Source organism: Jaculus jaculus, chromosome 3 (assembly GCF_020740685.1).
Source record: "Jaculus jaculus isolate mJacJac1 chromosome 3, mJacJac1.mat.Y.cur, whole genome shotgun sequence".
Lineage (NCBI taxonomy): Eukaryota > Metazoa > Chordata > Mammalia > Rodentia > Dipodidae > Jaculus > Jaculus jaculus.
In genome coordinates, this window is record NC_059104.1 from 126,636,040 (window position 1) to 126,659,317 (window position 23,278).

Here is a 23,278-nt window from a genome sequence, read left to right on the forward strand (position 1 = left end):
CCAACAGTGTAGCAGGGTTCCTCTTTTTCCACATTCCCGCCAGCATTTATGATCATTTGTTTTCATGATGGTGGCCAATCTGACAGGAGTGAGATGGAATCTCAATGTAGTTTTAATCTGCATTTCCCTGATGACTATGGATGGACTTACTCCATTTCTGGCCAGGCCCAGACAGGTACACCTTTCCTTACACAACTTGATGGTCCCTCACTCCTGGGATGCGGAACATAGTATGTATGGGCAATTAGCCTCCGCTTCATAGTAGCTGGGACCATAGGTGTGAATGTAAGGAAAAACATGAACTCTGAGCTTGGGTACTATGTATTGTGTTAGGGTTTTTAAGGTTAAAGAAAATCTAAATGCTAATGCAAATTCAATGTAAAGACACGTACAGAAAAAGTGAGTGTGCCTCTCAGCCTCCACATTGGTGGTTATTCCTGTTCCTGTGGGTCTTGGCACAGGCTACAAGTCATTCTCAGGGAGTGCTGGTGAAGATTTTGCTATAAAATTCAAGGCTAAAGACTGAAAACCAAAAAATCAACTATAAGCCAGGCGTAGCGATTCACGCCTTTAATCCCAGCACTTGGGAGGCAGAGGTAGGAGAATTGCCACGAGTTTGAGGCTACCTTGAGAATACATAGTGAATTCCAGGTCAGCCTGGGCTAGAGTGAGACCCTACCTCGAAAAACCAACAAAAAAAATTTTTTTTCAATTGTAATGTTCTTCCCTTCCCAATTTGGGTTTCAGAAAATTGATTATTTATTACTGAGTAACAAGGTTTAATATATTCACTTGATTTGGATAAAAACATAGATATTTTGCCTTTAGAGGTTGTGATGGTTTTAGAAATTGGTTCTGTAATATACAGGGGAATGTTAACAGTTATAAACATTTTACATTTATCTGTGTATATGTGGAGTAATATTGTTACTTGTTTTATGTTTCAGAAAAGTAGATTATGTTTTATAGTATAACACAGTATCTGCATTAATGCTTTTAGTAAAATATATAGTGGCTCAGTAATGTTGCTCAATGATAGAGCTTTTTCATAGCATATTCAAGACTCATGATTTGATTTCCTGGAACCTCAATAAACCACGTGAAGCAAAGAACTATCTACAATGCATAATATACATGTGTATATATATTTAGCAATTAATTATATACTTTAAAATCTCTGCTTAAATTTGCATAGCACGTCTCAGAAACTTGATTCTGCATTTAAGGAACATATCTTTCCATGGAAGAAAGAATATAATTAACATGTTGGTCTGAGTTTAAGTTGTCTGTGTTCTCTGATGATGTCTTTCATCTTCCAGGGATGTTCATGGAACTCCAGGGATCAAGGGTCCTGGAGGTGTTCCTCTGCAGGACCAGCACTTGGCCCTGGCCATCCTGCTGGAGCTGGCTGTGCAGAGAGGCACCCTGAGGTGAGTAGAGCCATGCCAGAGACACCTTGGGAGTTGCCTGTGTCTCCATACACCTCCCACATGGTGCAGAACTTCACTGAACTATTTGCGGCTGTATCAAGTATGTTCTATAGTTAGAGACCCATATTCCATGGTCCTGTATTTACTGTAAAGCCAGGTCCAATACATTTTCTTCATTCATTCCAAATAACTATTTAGATTTTCTCAAATAACTATTATTGTTCCATTAATTTAAGGTATAGAAATGTCCTGTAGAAAGTACCATGTGAGTGTCCTAACTGTTTTTTTGCTTCCTATCAATAGAAGGTAGAGGTCTCATGCTAAAGTCTTGGCATTGATTCAGTAATTTAATTGCCAAGAATTATTTCCATGATATCATTTTTTTGTCTTTTTCTATTCTGAGTCCTTCAGTACTTCTATTTAATTAACTTTTTTTTTGATGGGCCTTTCACCTGCTTTGATTAGAGAGTAAGTGTCATTCCTCCTCCAGCCAAATGTTGTCTGCCATCTTGTTGTTGCTTCAACTGTGGGACAGTGGTGCACAGGAAACAGACAATGAGCGGTCTGCCCAGGGCACCAGTGCCCCTCTGCTGCCCCTGCTACAGCGGTTCCAGAGCATCATCTGCAGTAAAGACATGCCACATGCGGACGGGGACATGCATGTGAGTAGAGCCTGAAGCTTGGTATTTAGGTGTCACATCTCGCTCCAGTACCAGAGAAGAGTTAGGCATGTTTGTAGCATGTCCGTAAAGTGTTATTGTTGCTGGGGGTGGTGGTGTACGCCCAGCACCTGCGACTCAGAGGTAGGAGGATCGCTCTGAGTTGGAGGCCAGCCTGAGACTACATAGTGAATTCCAGGTCAGCCTGGGCTAGAGTGAGACCCTACCTCAAAGACCAAATACACAAGCAACCAAAAGTTGTGTTTAGGTGACACATCTCACTCCAGGACTCACGAAGGGTTAGTCATATTTGTAACATGTCCATAAAACTAACATGTCCATCAAAATTTATTGTTGAGGTGTGTGTGCATCTAACAATGATAGCAGCAAGCAGTTCAGATGGGACAGACTTGTGAGGTCACATTTTGTATTTGTAAGGCAGAGGGTCACATGGGCTATGCAGATTCTTACTGCAGTGAGTGGCCAGAGCTCTAAGCTGTAGGCCCTAGAACGTGTGGAGAGTGCCGTTTACTGCCAGTTTGACTGTGCTGCCTTTGCTCTCTCTCTCTCTTTTTATGCCCTTGTATGTGTGTGGTGTGCATGTGTATGTTTGTTCATGTGTGTGTGGGTGCATGTGCATGTGGAGGTCATAAGTCGATGTCCAGTGTCTTCCTCAATCACTCTCTTTTGTATTTTTGGAGAGTGGGTCTCTTACTGAACTTGGGGTTGACTAATTCAGCTGGACCAGGTAGCCATCAAACTTTGGGGATCCACTTGTGTTTGCCTCCCCAGGGTCGGGATTATAGGCACATGCAGTGGCAGCCAGATTGTGTCCAAAGGTGCTGAGGATCTGAACTCAGACCCTTCAGGTGGCATGGCACACACTTTGCCACTGCTCCTTCTCCCCAGCTTCTGCGTAGCCTTCTCTGCCAAGTGAGCACCTATGAGCCCTTTGTGTATATGCTTAGTGCCTGTGTGTTCCCAGAAGCAGCTGTGCCTGGCTGAAAAAGGGAGTGAATTTTTGATGTTACATTAGTTAGTTTGTTTTGTATTATTGTAACAGAATACTCATGAGGCAGGCCACTTTATAAAGAAGAGACATCTTGGCTCATGATTCTAGAAGTACAAGGACTCTGTTTTTGGCAGAGGGCCAAGGTCAATAAAGGGCATTTCATGACAAGTGGCAGGGTGTGTGTGTGTGTGTGTGTGTGTGTGTGTGTGTGTATGGTCTGTTGTCTTCTTATAGTGACTAGTATTCATGGTAAGGACTTGATCTATTTTGAGAAATGACTTTATTAATCTTAATCACCATAATCCAAACCACAGTTGGGTTAAACTTCTACTCTCTGAATACTTCTTAGCTGTGATTATATTTCAACACTTGGACCTTGAGGAGGCTATTCCCTACTATGTCTCCAAACCATAACATGTGTTGAGGAAGATGGAAAGAATGCAATCACCTTTTTGAAAAGTTGAGTTAGTAGAGGAACAAAGAATAGAAAACCCCAACATGATTCCAGGAGCAAAGCATGAGAAACAGGTCATTGTTGGCACTAGGCAGTGACAGTGCCTGATGTGAGCTGATGGCTGAGGCCAAGGTTAGTGTGGACAGGAGCCACATGGCCTGCTAAAAGAAGAGGGCCCAACAGGAAGTGCCATTTTCCCCACAGTGAAAGAACCCACACATGCAGTCCTCTTGCTGTCCCTGTTTTTTTTTTTTTTTTTGTCTCAGAGTGCCAGGTGTGTTTCTATCCTTTGTGTTATCTGTGGAGACTTGATTAGCATGCACAGACTTCATTGTCAGTGCAAAACCAAGTCTGAAACACAGTTGTGAATGAATATCTGAATGGAATAGTAGGGGCTCACTGACTTGGTCCTTCCTGAGTGTGTGCTGGACACTATTTGCATTATGGCACCAGAGTCCTTCCCATATTCAGTCCTCGTCATATCCTTTTCTAGTGAGGATGCTGAGCCAAGGAAAGGGAGAGTTAGTTATTCCAGTATCATATTTTTGCCTAGTGTATCTCTTAAGGGATAATACGGTTCTTCTGTCTATGGACAGAACTGTGACTTAATTTGTAAATAAAATAGGGTTTGGTCTGGTAGCGTGGTGGCATATGCTTTTAATCTCAGCCCTTGGGAGGCAGATGTAGGACGATCACCATGCGTTTGAGGCCACCCTGAGACTACAGAGAGAGTTCCAGTTCAGCCTATCCAAAAAAAAAAAAAAAAAAAAAGGTTTTTGGGGCTGTAGAGATGCTCAGTGGCTAAAGCACTTGCTTACAAGGTCTAATGATCTATGTTTACTTCCTCAGTACCCATGTAAAGCCAGATGCACAAAGTGGCACATACATTTAGAGTTCATTTGCAATGGCTAGAGGCCCTGGCATGCGCATTTTCTCTCTTTTATCTCTCTGTACTTGCAAATAAATAAATAAAGGTATCTTTAAAAATTGGGTTTTTACCAGAGTGGGTTACATTCTTTTTTTTTTTTTTTTTTTTTGTGGGTTACATTCAGATTAAAATGGAATAATTTTAAAAAGTTTTCAAAGCCAGGTAGAAGTATTTGAAGTAGGGTGCTATGTTTCATATTGTGTGTTCTGTGCACATGCTCCTGCATAGGGTTCAAAGGCAGTGTGTTTGTAGGGGAGGTTGACTGCATTAGTAGTAACAATACATGTGAAGTCTGCACAGAAGGTTTAATTTTTTAATAATTTATTTTTATTTTTTATGTATGTATTGCAAGCAGAGAGAAAGAGAGAGAGAAGAGAAGAGAAAGACAGACAATGGGCAAGCCACTGCAAACAAACACCACATGCATGTGCCCCTTGTGCATCTGGCTTACGTGGGTCCTGGAGTATTGAACCTGGGTCCTTAGGCTTTACAGGCAAATGCCTTACTGTTGAGCCATCTCTCCAGCCCCAAGGTTTAATTTTTATGTAGTACAAAAAAATAGATGAACTATATAAAAATATGTGTGTGTGTATTTATATATATAAATTAAAAAATGTGTAGATGTTCAGTCAGTATTGTGTGTGTTTCATAATAGCAAGTATATAATCATATAGATAGGCATTATGGCTGTATCATCAATACTGTTGTTTGATGACTAAAATGAGATTTACTGGTATTGCATAACTAAATACCAAAGCAGGTTGGTTAAGGGCTGATCCTTTTACTCCCCCCCCCACTGTTTCTGAATATACTTATTTACCTTTCTTATCTAGCTTTTATCTGGCCCACTGAGCCCCAATGAGAGCTTCCTGAGGTACCTCACTCTTCCACAAGACAATGAGCTTGCCATTGATTTAAGACAAACAGCAGTTGTTGTCATGGCCCATTTAGACCGCCTGGCTACACCTTGTATGCCTCCTCTCTGTAGCTCTCCAACATCTCATAAGGTATGTTTTAGAGCAGGTCTCTTGTTTTATTTATTTAGCAGTCAGTGAGGATCAAACACACGATGTGGTGTGGTTTGAGCATTCCGAAGTACATGGAAGGACCACTGATAACTACTTTGGAGTGGGCTCTGTTGAAATGAAATATGGTAAAATTGTCCAAAGTAACTTGCTCTATCTTACGTATTAGTTGAGGTAATGTGGAATATTCTGAGTCATTTTGATGTTTTGAGTTAGTTGCTTTCTTTTCTTCCTTTGTTTTTGGCTTGTACGGTATCTCAGTGTCACTCCCAGACATTCTTTTGCTACAGAGAAAATGTTTACATTCTTTCTTTTCTTACAGGGATCATTGCAGGAAGTTATAGGTTGGGGGTTAATAGGATGGAAATACTATGCCAATGTGATCGGTCCAATCCAGTGTGAAGGTCTTGCTAGTCTGGGGGTCACACAGATCGCCTGTGCAGAGAAGCGCTTCCTGATCCTGTCACGCAATGGCCGTGTGTACACACAGGCCTACAACAGTGATATGCTGGTAGGTAGTGGAGGTGCTGTAGGGCCTCAGTGGGTGGGGTCCCTACTTCAGACGTCATATATCTATTCTCAGTCATTGATACATGTCTAGTCATTATACATTAGTAGTCATATATAACCATCTCAGTTGTAATCATTATTGTCAGGATTTGGAGTTAAGATCAGAAATTCCATCAACTAAAACCCATTGTTAACCATGATTTTTTTTTCAAAAACATATTTTCCTTATTTATTTGAGAGTGGGGAGAAGAGGGAGAGAATGAGCACGTCACAGCCTTTAGTCACTACCAACAAACTCCAGACGCATGCACCACCTTGTGCATCTGGCTTTACATGGGTGCCAGGAAATCAAATCTAAGTCCTTTGGCTTTGCAGGCAAGCACCCGAACCACTTAATAACCCCATGATTGCTTTTTGTAAACGAACTTTCCATGTGTAAACTCATTTACGTGTGGGTCAGGTGGGTGACAGAAAATTGAGTCTGATGAAGATAGTGGTGCCTTGGAAAATGAGTGTTCTCATATGACAAAGGTACTTTCCCCTTGAACTTGTCTGCGTTGCGCTGCTCTGTCTAGCTCTTGCACTGGCCATGCCATGGACTACATGGAGGATTCTTGCTTTGATGTTGGGGGGAAATGGGGCTGGTAGTTGGCAGCCCTGGTGGCTCCTGATCTTTCAGGTAGAGGAGGTTTGCTCAGGGGGGATGTGAGTGGGGAGCATCATGCTCTTTCATTATCCATGACTTAGGATGATTGTTCTTTCTGCTTTTACCCTTTTAGGCTCCACAACTGGTCCAGGGTCTTGCCTCCAGAAACATTGTGAAAATTGCTGCCCATTCTGATGGTCACCATTACCTGGCCTTGGCTGCCACCGGAGAGGTGTACTCCTGGGGCTGTGGGGATGGCGGACGGTTGGGCCATGGAGACACAGTGTATGTATAGGTCATTTCTGAAACTGCATCCTTCTCTGTGTCCGTATTCACAACAGAATGAAAAGTAGAGTTTTCTGGCTGCCTTAATGTTTTTGCACTTGAGTGGAGAAGGGTTATCATACCATGAGGTATCCGTTCTTGATAATTCCTTGTATGTTTCGCTACAAATGGAGGGCAATGAGAATCAAGCTTCTTGCTTTGTCTCCCAGTTGTAGCATTGACCAGCAACTGCACAGCCTCCATGTTTGCTAAACAAAACAAATTCTACATACCATCCCTGTGCTCAAAAACAATTTACCATATCTCCTACCAATAAGACCCCTTGGATTATAATGTTGTTCTGACAGGTATAGTAATGAAGTTTTTTAAAAAATTTTTTGTTCATTTTTATTTGTGAGTGACAGAGAAAGAGGCAGATAGAGAGAGAGAATGAGCGCGCCAAGGCCTCCAGCCACTGCAAACAAACTCCAGATGCGTGTGCCCACTTGTGCATCTGGCTAACGTGGGTCCCGGAGAATTGAGCCTTGAACCGGGGTTCTTAGGCTTCACAGGCAAACACTTAACTGCTAAGCCATCTCTCTAGTCCAGTAATGAAGTTTTAAAAAATAAATTATTTGTTAGCATAATCTATTCTTTTTTTAAAAAAATATTTTATTTTTATTTATTTGAGAGAGGGAAAGAGGCAGAAAGAGAGAGAGAGAGAGAAATGGGCATGCCAGGGCTTCCAGCCACTGCAAACGAACTCCACATGCATGCACCACCTTGTTCATCTGGCTTATGTGGGTCCTGGGAAATCAAACTGAGGTCCTTTGGCTTTGCAGGCAAGTGCCTTAACTACTAAGCAATCTTTCCAGCTCAGAAATGAAGTTTTTAAATAATATCTTATTTGCTGGAGGCTTTTGGTTACTGTGAGTGAATAAGTAAAACAGAAAGTAGTTGTTGTAAGTGCCCAGTTGTAAAAATTGACAGGTTTTCCCTGCCAGTTCCTATGGAGTAGTAGAGCCCTTTTATACCTTTTTGTTGCAGCTCGGTGGAAGACTAGTGTTAGGTAGATACACTGGCCCAGCAAGCCCACTTCATGTGGTCAAAGCCATGAGCAGGGAGCAGGCATGGACAGAGATAGAAAGAGTTTCAGCCCTTACTGTCCTGTGGCCTGTTGATCTTACCCGTTGAAATGGAAGCATCATTGCTCAGAATCCTATGGGAAGAATCCCACTTTGCAAAAACAAAAAGCTAAACTAAACAAAAACAGTGATATGTGTGGGACATTATTTGTCCAAAATTCAGAAATACCCCAAATGTTACAGTATGAAAGATTCAGAAAAAGGAGGTAGCACTATAGGGGAAAAGAAAACGATTTAAAGAAGTTACTCCCACTGGAAAGGGCAGGATTACCACGGGGCTCCTAGGACTCCAGAGGCACTGAGTAATGGGACAGCAGGGCGTGAAGTGGGTGTGAGTCTCTTACTTTTTGTTTCCTTTGGGGCATTTACAGTGTATTGGCTATAAAATATTTCATAAGGAAATCAATCTAAGAGATTAAATGCTAGAATAAGTAACTTCCCTTGCTCTAGGACTTGAGGGAAGGAAAAAACCTGTACATGGCAAGAGTTGGAGGAAAACCTTTGGGGGAGAAACTCCCCCATAGGGGAGAGGTGTTACCAAAGAGAGTCACTGACTGTCCCCACATGTGTTTATGCCTCTAGTGGGTGACAAGGAGAACAAATCATGTATTTGGGGAGGCCAGAGTCAGCTTAAATAGATTCTGAAGAAAAAACTTTTCATCATTGGACATACAATCTAAGCATAGCATGTTTTGCTAACTTGAAGATTTTTCACTTATTTTTCTTAATACTTTTTATTTGTAAAATAGAGATTGCAGTATGCATATTAGTAAACCCTGCTGACTTCTTTCTGTTCATGTTTATTTCACAATTATGTACGCATATACATATGTATATCTAAGAAACACTTTGAAGTCTATGTACAATCAAATGAATCACTTTTTTTTCTTCTTTTTTTCGAGGTAGGGTTTCACTCTAGTCCAGGCTGACCTGGAATTCACTATGTAGTCTCAGGGTGGCCTCTAACAGTGATGCTCCTACCTCAGCCTCCCGGGTGCTGAGATTAAAGGCGTGTGCCACCACGTCCAGCTGGGTCAAATAAATCACTTTGACATGTAAAGCTATATAGGTTTTGGCAAATAGGTAAAGTATATGGGCCATCACAGTGAAGACAGGATGTTTCTGTTGTACCCCACCCTTTGAAATCAGCCCCTGTCTTCCTCCTTTAGCTCCTGCTGACCTGTGCCGTGCCCTTTGTTCATATTAACTTTGTCTTTTGTAGAACTGAGTAGAGTCTTGCATCATGTAGGGTATGTTTCTCACTTCCTCCTTTTACAGCAGTGATTTGTGATCTAGCCACGTTATTTCTTCTTGATAATGGGCCATGGTTTGGGACATTATAAATAAAACTGTTGTGTACTTCATAGAAACTGTTTTGATATTCGTACTGGATTTGATGCTTGATGTTGGGTTTCACCTTAATAGTAGTTGGTGACGTTCCCTTAAAGGCAAAGCTAACTCCATGTTGACTCATTGTTTTTAAGAGCGAGCTTCCTGTTAGCAACAGGGAATGCTTAAGCTGTTCTCATTTGTTGCCTTCCTTCCCACAGGCCTCTGGAGGAGCCCAAGGTAATCTCCGCGTTCTCGGGGAAGCAGGCTGGGAAGCATGTGGTGCACATAGCATGCGGGAGCACGTACAGCGCGGCCATCACCGCTGAGGGCGAGCTGTATACTTGGGGCCGCGGAAACTACGGCCGCCTGGGCCATGGTAAGTCTGCTGTCTGTGAGCACAGTCACGTGGCAGGGGTAGCTTCTTCCGAGAGGTCTTGAGTAACCACAGTTGTATCTGTTTGAAGGCTCCAGTGAAGATGAGGCTATTCCAATGCTGGTGGCTGGCCTTAAAGGACTAAAGGTCATCGATGTGGCATGTGGGAGTGGGGACGCTCAAACCCTGGCGGTGACTGAGAATGGTATGTAGAGCTCGAGCTGCTTTTTCGGGGGGGGGGGGTCTCTTGTTTTCTCCTGGGGGGGAGATTTGGAGTAGTAAAATCCTCATGAGGAGGGAAATGTCCCCTCTCCTGTCATCCCTGTCATTTTCCTCTGAGTGGTTAAAGGTGCCAGTGGCTTCAGTAAAGAGTCCCAGGAAGTTCCAGGACTGGGCTTGCCTAGAACACATAGTCGTATAGTGGAGGGTGTTTTATTTTTAACTAAAAACCAGAGCTAAATGGAATGATTGAATTCTGAATTATCTCATGATTATTAATACATTCTCTTAGGCTCAGCCACTCTTGCCTTGTTATAGCAAGCCCTTTTTAGTCATTGTGTCTTCTAGAGTCTAATTTTACATTTTTTTATTATTCATTTTATGTATGTGTCAGGGCATGCACATGGAAGTCAGAGGCTTGGTCCTTGCCTGTCTGCCTCATTTGAGGCAGAGTTTCTTGCTCTGCTATTCTTTGCTTCACTTGCCATGAGCTTCCAGGAAATTATCCTGCCTCTATCTTCCGTCTTTTTTTTTTCTTCAAGGTAGGGTCTCACTCCAGCCTAGGCTGATGTGGAATTCACTAGGTAGTCTCAGGCTGGCCTCAAGCTCATGGCGATCCTCCTACCTCTCCTATCTCCCGTCTTGCTGTCAGTGTCAGGGTGCTGGGATTACAGAAGCCCACCATGGCTTCCATCTTTTAACATGCGGCCTGTTGGTTGAACTCAGGTACTCCAGGTGTAGCACTGGTGGTGTAGTGGTGAGCATAGCTGCTTTCTGAACCGTGATACTCCAGCTTGAGGGCCAAGTGCTTTGTTCACGGAGCTATCTCCCCATTTTCTAATTCAGTTTGTGTTTGTTAGTGAAATTGAGCTTACTTTCTCCAGGTCCTTGGGCATGCTAGGCAAGTATTTTACCACTAACCTCCATCCCCAGCTGACAGGTTTTTTTTTTTTTTTTTTTTGGTTTTGTTTTGTTTTTGTTTTTTGACCTATCGTTTTGCTCTAGCACGGGATGACTTGAATTTACTATATAGTCTCAGGGTGGCTTCAAACTCACAGTGATTCTACTACCTCTGCCTCCCAAGTGCTGGGATTATAGGCATGTGCCACCACACCTAGCTTTCATTTTCCATTTGTAAGGCTGAATGGCTAGAAACATTCATTTTGTATAACTGTGTTTTTTATTATGGTGGTCTGTCCTCTGTTCCTTGTCAGCCTCTGGCATCAGGGATTCTGTGCATTAGCTAGCCCATTTCTTCCTTAAAGGTTGAATTGACTTTGGGGGTTTCTTCAGTGACAACAAAGATTCCCATAGGCATTTCCATGTCCACAGAGATCCTACAGTTGATGGGTCATACTCTGTCAGTATTATCTTGCTTCAAGATGATCTTAGTTGCCATCTCAAAAGTCCCTTTTGCAGTGATGCTTTCCATTTGATATTTTATCAAAAAAATTGGGTGGGGGAGGGTTACAAGGTAGGGATTCACTCTAGCTCAGGCTGATCTGGAAGTCACTATGTTGTCTCAGGGTAGCCTCGTACTCACGGCAATCCTCCTGCCTCTGCCTCCAGAGTGCTGAGATAAAAGGTGTGCATTACCATGCCGGGCTCATCAATGTTTTTAAATAACTACTGCTCAGTGAGTGATGTACGTTATAAAACTTTGAGTGTTAAATATTCCTTTTCTGATACTATACATAAGCCATACTAACATAACACCTTTAGATTCAAGAAATTCTAACTAAATTGTCATATTCAAGAAGCCTCCAAAATAAAGACAATTGCTTCCTTATCTTTAGCTATTGCCTCCATTGGATAATAAGCACAAATTGAAACACATGTGAGTATTCTGACAACGAAGAGAATTTTTCACAGTGTTTAAACAGTTACATAAATCTAAATATAAAACCAGTCTTCAATAAATTTTGAGATGGAAGCCAGGCATGGTGGTGCATGCCTTTAATCCCAGCACTGGGGAAGCAGAGGTAGGAGGATCGTTTTGAGTTTGAGGCCACCTTGAAATGACATAGTTAATTCCAGGTCATCCTGGGTTAGAATGAGACCCTACCTCAAAAAAACAAAAAAAGCCAGGCGTGGTGGCACATGCCTTTAATCCCAGCACTCAAGAGGCAGAGGCAGGAGGATCACTGAGATTTCAAGGCCACCCTGAGACTAAATAGTGAAATCTAGGTCAGCCTGGGCCAGAGTGAGACCCTACCTCAAAAAAAAAAAAAAAAAAACGAAAAAAAATTTTCTTTTTTTGAGATGGCATTCCCCATCTTTGTGAAAACTTGGGTAATTACTAATTAAGTCCAATTATATCTTTAGAAAAGAGACCAGTGATAGTATATACTAGACTGTGATTACTATGTTTATTTATTTGAGATAGAGAAAGGTAAGCAAAGAGGAAGGGAGAATGGGCCCACCATGGCCTCTAGGCACTGCAAATGATCTCCACATGCATGCACCAGTTTGTGCATCTGGCTCATGTGGATACTGGGGAATCAAACCAGACTTGTGTGCCACCTTGTGTGCCTGTGTGACCTTGCATGCTTGTGTCATCTTGTGCATCTAGCTTATATTGGATTGGGAGAGTTGAACCTGGGTCCTTAGGCTTTGCAGGCAAGTACCTTAACCACTAAATCATCTCTGTAGCCCTATTCAAAAAAATATATTTTATTTTTATTTATTTGAGAGAGAGAGGCAGATAGAACAAGAGCGAGGAAGAATGGGTGCACCAGAGCCTTTAGCTGCTGCAAACGAGCTCCAGATGCATGTGCCACCTTGGGTATCTGGTTTTATGTGGTTACAGTGTAGTCAAACCTGGGTTCTTTGGCTTTGTAGGCAAGCTCCTTTACTGTTAAGCCATCTTTCCAGCCCAGAATTATTTTTTAAAAAGATCACATTCGCTTTACTACAATTCATTTAAACCAGAACTGTCCAACAAACATAATCTGTCAGTCATTCATGATCTGAATTGTGTATGAGATCAGTTGACTTAAAGTACATATTCAAAGCCAAGAAACATTTCTGTTTTGTAATAAATAAGGTAGTGGCTGTTATTTATGAGTAGCTTTTTATAAGCTGTAATTCTACCATCTTCCACTTAATGCCAATGAAGATCATTAGTATTTGAGAAGTACACTTTTGTGGATTCTCCAAATTCTTTATTAGTGTACCTCTAACAGGCATTACCTTTGTTTGTTGGAATCTTGTTGGTATAAGAGAATCCAGTGCCTTGACCTCTCTTCCACACTGGCCATGAGATTTGGTTCAGTCTTGTGCTTGGGAATTTTATAGCTTTAAGTGCCTATGTTAAGAAATTAGAGCCAGGAATGGTGGTGCATGCCTTTAATCCCACTGCTCAGGAGTCAGAGGTAGGAGGATTGCCCTGAGTTCAAGGGTACACTGAGACTACAGAGTGAATTCCAGGTCAGCCTGAGCAAGTGAGATCCTACCTTGAAAAATCAAAAAAGAAAAAGAAAAAAAAGAAATTGGAAAGGTTGCAAGTAAACAAGTCAGTGCTTTACCTTAAGACCTTGGAGAAAGAAGAACAAGGCAAACTAAACATCAGTAGACAGGAAGAAATATTAGGGCAGAAATTAACAAAATAGAAACCAATAAAACAATTCAAAGAATCAAGAAACAAAGAGTTGCTTCTTTGAAAGGTTAAACAAGATTGATAAACCCTCAGTAAATCTGACCAAAAGAAACAAGAGAAGATACACAAATTAATAAAGTTAGAGATGAAGAAAGCATTATTATAACCGATACCAAAGAAATTCAGAAAATCAGAAGGACATACTTTAAGAACATATACTCCATTAAGTTTGAAAATATGAAAGAAATGGATGAATTCCTAGATTTATATGATATTATAGTTGTATGATTTATCAATCAAGATGAGATAAATCATTTAAATAGATCCATAACAAGTACAGAGATCAAAGCAGTTATATATATATATATATATATATATACACACACACACACACACACACACACACACACAAATACATAAATAAATAAAAATCTTCCAACTAAAAAATTGCATGCCCAGATGGATTTACAGGTAAATTTTACCAGGCCTTCACAGAAGAACTAACACCAATGCTTCTTAAACTATTCTATAAAATAGAACACAATGGAGTTCTACCAAGCTCCTTCTAAGAAGCCAGAATCACCCTTGATACTAAAACCAAACAAAGATAGAACAAAAAAAAAAGAAAAGAAAAAGAAAATTACAGACCAATCTCCCCATGAACATAGATGCAAAAATTGTCAACAAAATATTGGAAATAGAATATAAGAATATATCAAAAAGATCATTGACCCTAAGTGAATTGATAAATGTAATACACTATGTATGTAAATGGACTGAAGATCAGAAACCACATGATCATCTCAGTAGATGAAGAAAAGGCATTTGACAAAATCTATCATCACTTCATGGTACAAGTTCTAAAGAAACTAGGAATAGAAGGAGGATATCTCAACATAATAAAGGCTATGATAAACCTACAGACAATATAATACTTCATGGGGAAAACCTGAAGGTTTTCCACTAAAATTTGGAACAGAAAAGGGAGTTCACTGTACCCACTGTTATTTAATGTAGTACTGGAAGTCATAGCCATAGGAATAAGGCAAGAGACATACATAAAAGGGATATACGTTGGAAAAAAAGAGATCAGATTCTCATTATTTGCAGTTGATATGATTCTATACATAAAGGACCCTAAAGACTCTGTTAGCAAACCGTTAGAGCTGATAAACACTTTTTGCAATGTAGCAGGACACAAAATAAACACACAAAAATCAGTAGCCTTCCTATATACTAACAACAAACACTGAGAATGAAATCACAGAATCACTCCCATTCACAATTGCATCAAAAAAAAAAAAAAAAAAAAGTAAAGTACCTTGGAATAAACCTAACCAAGGAGGTAAAGGATCTCTACAATGAAAACTTTAAAACACTCAAGACAGAAATTGCAGAAGACACTAGAAAATGGAAAGATATCCTATGTTCTTGGATTGGTAGAGTCAATATTGTGAAAATGTCAATCTTGCCAAAAGCAGTCTGTACATTTAATGCAGTCCCCTTAAAATTCCAGTGGCAGTCTTCACAGAAATAGAACAAAAATCCTAAAATTTGTTTGGAAGGACAAAAAGCGCAAATAGCCAAAATAATTTTTAGCAACAAAAATAAGGCTGCCAATATCACCATACCTGATTTTAAGCTATATTATAGAGTGATAGTAACAAAAACAGCATGGTACCAGCACAAAAACAGGCATGTAGAATAGAGGACCCAGATGTCCATCCAGGCTGCCAAACCACCTGATTTTTGACAGAAATGCCAAAAATATTCACTGGAGAAAAGATAACCTCTTTAACAAATGGTGCTGGGTAAACTGAATATCTATATGTAAAATGATGAGCATAGATCCTTATCTCTCTGCATGCATAAGAATATGATGGAGAGGGGAGTTTCAAAGGGGAAAGTGAGGGGAGGGAGGGAATTATCATGGGATATTGTCTACAATTATAGAAGTTGTCAATAAAAAAAGAATCAAGTCCAAATAGATCAAAGACCTTAATATTAGACCTGAAACTCTGAAACTGCTAGAGGAAGAAGTAGGGGAAATACTGCAACATACTGCTATAGGCAACAATTTTCTGAATATAACCACAGTTGCTCAGGAAATAAAACCACTAATCAACCACTCAGACCTCATGAAGTTACGAAGCTTTTGTACAGCAAAGGCACTGAATAGAGCGAAGAGTCAACCTACAAAATGGGAGAAAATCTTTGCCAGCTCTGCATCTGACAGAGGATTAATATCTAGGATATATAAAAACTAACAACCCAATTAAAAAATGGGCTTTGGGGGCTATAGAGATGGCTTAGTGGTTCAGGTGTTTGCCTGTGGAGCTTAAGTACCCAGGTTCGAGTCCTTAGTTCCCCTGTAAGCCAGATGCATATTTGCGGTTGCTGGAGGCCCTGGTATGCCCGTTCTCTCTATCTGCCTCTTAAGAAAAAAGAGAGAGAAAAAAGGGGGGCTATGAAACTAAATGGGGAGTTCTCAAAAGCAGACTTACAGATGGCATATAAACATCTAAAAAATTGTTCTGCATCCTTAGCCATCAGGGGAATGCAAATTAAAACTATTTTGAGATTCCATCTCTTGTCATAATGACAATCATCAAGAAAACAAGTGACAATAAATACTGGCATGAATGCAGAAAAAGAGGAACCCTTTTACACTATTGGTGGGAATACAGTCTCCTATAGCCATTGTGGAAATCAGTGTGGAGGTTCCTTAGACAGTTAAAAATAGATTTACCATATGACCTAGCTTTACCACTCCTAGGCATATATCCTGAGGACTTGTCTCACTATCTTAGAGATACTTGCAAATCAATGCTTATTGCCACTATATTCACAATAGCTAGGAAATTGAACCAGCCTAGATGTCCCTCAACTAAAGAATGGTTAAGGAAGATGTGGTACATTTGTACAACGAAGTTCTATTCAGTGGTAAAGAAAAATGAAATTATGAAATTTTCAGGGAAAGTGATGGATCTGGAAAGGATATACTAAGTGATGTATCCCAGGCCCAGCGAGCTAAAAGTAGCATATTCTCTCATATGTGGATCCTAGCTACAAATATTTGGACTATTATATGAGTTGGAGTAAAAATTCATAGCAGAGGCCAATAATTAGAAAGGGGCTATAACAAAGGCAAGAGAGGGGTGGACTTAAGGAGATGGTAGCAGATAAACAGATTACTGGGGGTACAATGGCCCAAGTGAGGTCACGGGGAGAGATTGAGTAAAAGAAGGGTATGGGGGGGGGGAGGTTAATCAAAATTCAAGATGTTATAAATAAGCCATATCAAAACCTACCTTTTTGGACAATACCATACCCAGGAGCCATAGATTGTTACTAGAAAAATTTCAGTGCCAGGGATGGGATACCTTCTAGAGAGTTGTTAGCCAAGGAGGTCCCTGATGCCTCCAAAGCATTACAGGCCATTGCTAAGGCTCTTGGTTTCCCACTAGAAATAGATGGTAAGACCCTATTCCTGGAGACTCCACATGCTTTGACTACAAGGTCACTGAGAAGTCAAGTTGGAATTGAACTGAAAATCTCCCTGTAGACCAGCTGACAGAAAGCTGGAAGAAGCTTTGCTGTGTACAGCTCTATGAGAGACAGAAGTCATCAGTGGTGAAAACAGTGGGCACTGCAAGCCTTAAGTTAGCCAACCAGGCCAAAGGTCTGAACTGGTGCATGTTATGGGGGAAACCAGCCAGTCTCTAATGGACTGCAGGCCCACTCCGGGAAGGAATATATACCTGGTACCGAAAACCTAATCAAAAGCCTGTGGCAGGGGTGCTCATGGGCCCTAGGAGTGTAATGCCTGCTCTTGTCTGGCTAAATGCACATATTATGCTCAAACTGTCCTTAAGCACTTTTCTTAACATTCATACCCAATATTAATGTTACTCTCATTTTTGGTTAGATAAGCGTCTCTTATCAGCTGGCAGTGACAGTAGTGTCCAGCACTGAAACATCTCTATCACACTTTGTAAGGCTTAGGGTCTATTGTGTAAGAGGTGTAAGAGCCAAAGGAAGGGTAGGACTGCTTACAATGCAATCATCCAGATAGGTATTGGCCTTAATATTCATGACTTTGCAGTGCCTAGCACTACCTTCACAAGACCCTTATAATAGAAGGAAAAGGTGATGACATCAAAATAAAAGAGAGACTAATGGAGAGAGGGAGGGGATTTGATGGAGAGTGGATTTGTGAAGGAGAAAGTGGGGGAAGGGAGGAAATTATGATGTTTTGTCTATAATTATAGAAGTTGTCAATAAAAAAGTTTAAAAAGTTTTTTGATGATATTGTTGATAACAGCTTAACAGACACAAATAGGGCTTTTTAACATTGCCTGTCTCACACTGGACTTTTTTTTTTTGGTCCTGTGATGTTGTGTATTGTAGAAGCATCCTTCCTGTGCAGTCTGGTCTGGGATGGTGGGCTCACTTAAAGCATTGTTGAAAGTTGGGGAGTCATGATGTGGACTATGTGAAAAATGGAATTTTAGCCAAAGCATATAAAACTATGTATGAGTCTGATCTGTGTGCATTGAGCTGCTAAATTTCTTTCACTGCCACCTAGCAGTGTATCATTCATAGTTTTCTGTTTAGATAATAGATTGGCCTATAAAATTTGCTAGTAGAGTTGTATGAGAATGCATCCAAGTTAGCTGTTTATGCACTGACTGTGACTTTTCCTGTGACAGTGGCATAATTGGGCCATTGTGACAGTTTATATAACCCACAAAGAGTAAGTCTAAATAAATAAATACCATGTAATCACTTAAGAAAAAGTTTGGTCATCTTTTTTTTAGTTAGTTTTATTTATTTATTTATTTATTTATTTTTTTAATTTTTATTAACATTTTCCATGATTATAAAATATATCCCATGGTAATTCCCTCCCTCCCCACCCCCACACTTTCCCGTTTGAAATTCCATTCTCCATCATATTACCTCCCCATTACAATCATTGTAATTACATATATACAATATCAACCTATTAAGTATCCTCCTCCCTTCCTTTCTCCACCCTTTATGTCTCCTTTTCAACTTACTGGCCTCTGCTACTAAGTATTTTCATTCTCACGCAGAAGCCCAGTCATCTGTAGCTAGGATCCACATATGAGAGAGAACATGTGGCGCTTGGCTTTCTGGGCCTGGGTTACCTGACTTAGTATAATACTTTCCAGGTCCATCCATTTTTCTGCAAATTTCATATTAGTTAGTTTTAAATAGAATGGAACTTAGGTATTTACGAGTAATCGTGTGTGTGTGTGTGTGTGTGTGTGTGTGTGTGTGTGTGTGTTTCAAGGCAGGGTATCACTCTAGTTTAGGCTGACTGTCTAGCCTCAGGGTGGCCTGGGACTCACAGCAATCCTACCACTGCTTCCCGAGTGCTGGGATTAAAGGCGTGCACCACCATGCCCGGCTGTAGACTTTTATTTTTATTTCTGTTTTCTTCCTTCCAATTTCTCACTTTTTATTTACTTTATTTTTATTTGTTTATTTATTTATTTTTGTTTTTTTGAGGTAGGGTCTCACTCTAGCTCAGGCTGACCTGGAATTCACTATGTAAGTCTCAGGGTGGCCTTGAACTCATAGCAATCCTTTTACCTTTGCCTCCAGAGTGCTGGGATTAAAGGCATGCACCACCATACCCGGCTTCTTGACTTCACACATTTATAGCTTTCACCTATGCCTAAACCATTTTTTAATCAAATCACTTTACTTGGGGTTTTGCAAAGTATTCATCTTAGTGTTCAGAGTAAAAAGATCATTTGCATTTGCATTGTATTTTTTGTTTTGGGTGCTACTTAGTCAGATTACCCTGTGACATTGGCATGTGTACTTGGGAACGATTACAGTGAGTCAGTTGATGTGTGGTCAGTGTGGTAGGGACAGTAGTTGCAGATGGCCTAGAGAGTGCTCAGCATAGCAAAGGGTGTGCTGCAGGCTTCAGCTCTTGTGCTTTCTGGGTCAGGGGAACTTGTGTTCTGCATTTAGTATGTCAGCGAAGCAGTTGCACTGAGCCCAATGGGTACAGAAACACAAAACTCAGCTCTCCCCTTTTTAATTACTTCTATATTATTCTGAAATATAAACTAGATTTCATTTGGTCAATAACGTGTGAAGTATTAACTGTGTACACTGGCAGTGTAGGTTTGTGGGTCTTACGAGTTATGTTGTTTTTCAGTCATTTACAAACTTCCATTGAAATGTGTAATAATTTTTACTTGAATGCATTTTTATTTTCTAGGTCAAGTGTGGTCTTGGGGAGATGGAGACTATGGGAAATTGGGTAGAGGTGGTAGTGATGGCTGCAAAACCCCAAAGCTGATTGAAAAACTTCAAGACTTAGATGTTATCAAGGTCCGCTGTGGAAGTCAGTTTTCTATTGCTTTGACAAAAGATGGCCAAGTTTATTCTTGGGGAAAAGGTGATAATCAGAGACTTGGACACGGAACAGAGGAGCACGTCCGCTATCCCAAACTCTTGGAAGGCTTGCAAGGTGAGTACAAATGAAAACTTTTGAAACCCTTAAGGCCATGTTTTTAGTAATCTGAAGGTTTTTAGTTTTTTTCCCCTTAACCTGACATTTCATGAATGAGCTGTCATTAGAATTTTTACCTACATCTTGATAGTTATGCATAAGAATTTGAAAGTAGTTGACCTACACTAATAAGTGGTCTAGAATTAGTTTTATCAAGTTCAACTTGAAATCCATTCAGTTTTACTAACAGTGGACAGCTTTTCTCCTCCCTGTGGCAGGCACCGTTCATCACTTAGCAACTGGACTCAGAGTGGACAGCTTCTTGGCGAGGTCACATTTGCTCACACTGAGACATGCTGAGACCATGCATGTGTAGGATGCTGTGAGGCTGCAGAGAGGGGATTGTATCCACCTGAGTTGGTCTGGTTTAAATCAACTTTGGCAGGTTAATTGTGCATACTTTATTATAAAGTGTCCAGTGTGGACTGAAGGTAGAGGGAAAAGAAGGAGAGCTCAGTGTGAAGGTGTACCTGCTGGGGCCTCTGCCATGCAGTACTGTCATGAGGCACATTGAGTGGATCCTTGTATGAGAAAAACCCTTATGTACTCTGGCACATTAGGTAGAGATGAGATGCAGGAAATGGTGCCATCAAAACCGTGGTTATTGGGTCATAAGAAGAGACTTTGTTTTGTTTAGTGGTTCTGTTCCTTTATCCTAAAGGCGAGCTGGTGAAGTTCAGGTGAGTTAGCAGAGCAGGGAAGCATGGTGAGCTGAGTAGTGTGTCAGGAGGGGCCGTTAGTGTTTTCTTTACTTCAGGGGTGTTGTGCATGTGTGTGTGTATGTGCGTGTGTATTCATTCAGATAAGTGGGTGATGTGTATCTGTGCATGTGGCGACCAGAGGTTGACATCGAGTGTCCTCAATCACTTCTCAACTTACTATTGAGGCAGAGTCTCTCACTTGAACTCGCTCGCCAGCTTGCCATGGGGGTCTTTGTCTCCACGTCTGAAGCACTGGGTTATAGGTGGGCCACCTTGCCTGCCTGTCATTTATTTGAGCATTGGGGATCTGAACTCGTCTTCATGCTTGTATGGCAAGTGCTTGATCCACTGAGCCACCTCACCAGCCCCACAGCTGCTTTTTTTTGTTTAAGTTTTTTAAAAATTTTTATTTATTTATTTGAGAGCAACAGACAGAGAAAGAGGGAGAGAGAGAGAAACAGAGAGAGAATGGGTGCGCCAGGGTCTCCAGCCATTGCAAGACGAACTCCAGATGCATGCAGCACCTTATGCATCTGGTTTATTTGGGTCCTGGGGAATCGAGCCTTGAACCTGGGTTCTTAGGCTTCACAGCCAAGCGCTAACTGCTAAGCCATCTCCAGCCCCACAGCTGCATTTAAAAACAAAACAAAATAAAGCAAAAAACAAAAGTTACTTATTTGCAGAGAGAAAAAGGGAAAGTATTGACATATGCCACTTTGTACCTCTGGTTTTATGTGGGTACTGGTGGATTGAACCCAGATTGTTAGGCTTTGCAGGCAAATTCCTTAACTGCTAAATCATTTTTCAGCCACCACAGCCTGTTTTTTTTTTTCAAGGTAGGGTCTCACTGTAGCCCAGGCTGACCTGGAATTCACTATGGAGTCTCAGGGTGGCCTTGAACTCAACAGCAATCCTCCTACCTCTACCTCCCGAGTGCTGGGATTAAAGGCGTGCATCACCACGCCCGGCTACCACAGCCTATTTTTAATGGGCTATATTGTAAGAATGTTAAGGGAGTGGGCTGCCATGTTCCCCTACGAGTTTATTCATAAATTCAGGCTTTGAACTGCATTTGGTGTGAGGACTAGAGTTGGTGGATCCTGAATTCCTCCTTCTTTCTCTGTTTTTGCTTTTTTATTGAGAGAGTTTACAAAGTAATATTTTAAAATGAAGCTTGGGCTGGAGAGATGGCTTAGCGGTTAAGCGCTCGCCTATGAAGCCTATGGACCCCGGTTTGAGGCTCAGTTCCCCAGGTCCCACGTTAGCCAGATGCACAAGGGGGCGCACGCGTCTGGAGTTCGTTTGCAGTGGCTGGAAGCCCTGGCGCGCCCATTTTCTCTCTCTCCCTCTATCTGTCTTTCTCTGTGTCTGTTGCTCTCAAATAAATAAATAAAAACTGAACAAAAAAAATATTTAAAATGAAGCTTGCCAATTACTTTCCTCTTCAGTTTTGTGTATAGCATATTAACAACTCGATCACCAGGAGTCTTCTGTGTCCATTGGGTGTTTATTATTTTCTAAGCTTCTGAGATAAGTTATAGATCACACAGTTGACTGTATTATGCAACTCTTTTGGAAATTCATTTGTGTTTTTGTTTATATTTCCCTCCATTAGTCAAGGAAATCAGCTTTTCCAGTCATTTATTAGAAGTAGAAATAGTTTACTATGAGATTATTTAACTTATGGCTGATAAGATTTTGTTTTGTTGCTAAGTTATGGTAGGCTCTTCAGGTATAATTGCTCTTACCGTAGCAGTTCTTGAGTTGATTCTTTTGAGGACATGGTATAGAAACACTCTTTGTTTTGGTCATGTTAGATTTACTAAGAAGAAAAGATACAGTGGCTTGCTAATAGTGTGCAGGTAGAAAAGTATTAACTTTCTATCATGTGACTTTGAGAACAAAGTAGACTTCCCTGTGAAGAGTGTAGTTTGATGGTTATGTCTTAGACTGGAGAGTATAATCTCATAGTCATTCACAGTTCTCTTGTCCTACCAATATAATTATGTACCAGCATTTTCTGGAATGTTTAGTGGTTAAGCATAATTTTCCTAACTGCTTTATAAACAGTTCTATTCATCAGGAAATCTGTCTGAGAGTTCAAGTAGCACTTACCATAAAATTTTAGGTTCTTAAGAAGTTCCACTTGAATTATCCTCTCTTATACCCCCAAATCCTTGAAAAGTGCAGAAGACTAAGGTATCTTCCTAGTTAATTTCAGAAGCATGTCTTTGCCTGGTGTGTGTGTTCCTGCAAGCATAAGAGTAAGGATATGTACATGTAAATTCTCATCCTAGTTTTTCCACTGGCAGCCTCAATGAGTCATGTCATTAAGAAAATGTACTCATCCTTTTCTGAAGTTAAAATCTAAATAAATTAGAGATAGAGCAACAGAATCTTTTCATGCCCTTCCTTTAGCTTAT

General features: G+C 40.7%; 1 protein-coding gene across 4 annotated transcripts in view; it reads left to right on the forward strand.

The window, feature by feature from the left end:
• Herc2 (HECT and RLD domain containing E3 ubiquitin protein ligase 2) overlaps nt 1–23,278 on the forward strand; it is a 214,552-nt gene that overhangs the window by 54,820 nt on the left and 136,454 nt on the right. For all 4 annotated transcript variants that reach the window (XM_004661943.2, XM_045145018.1, XM_045145020.1 and 1 more), the window contains 8 exons: nt 1,320–1,430; nt 1,921–2,092; nt 5,317–5,490; nt 5,831–6,019; nt 6,798–6,949; nt 9,624–9,781; nt 9,870–9,983; nt 19,861–20,112. In XM_004661943.2, the coding sequence (XP_004662000.2) occupies nt 1,320–1,430; nt 1,921–2,092; nt 5,317–5,490; nt 5,831–6,019; nt 6,798–6,949; nt 9,624–9,781; nt 9,870–9,983; nt 19,861–20,112 (1,322 nt within the window). The remainder of the gene's footprint in view (nt 1–1,319; nt 1,431–1,920; nt 2,093–5,316; nt 5,491–5,830; nt 6,020–6,797; nt 6,950–9,623; nt 9,782–9,869; nt 9,984–19,860; nt 20,113–23,278) is intronic.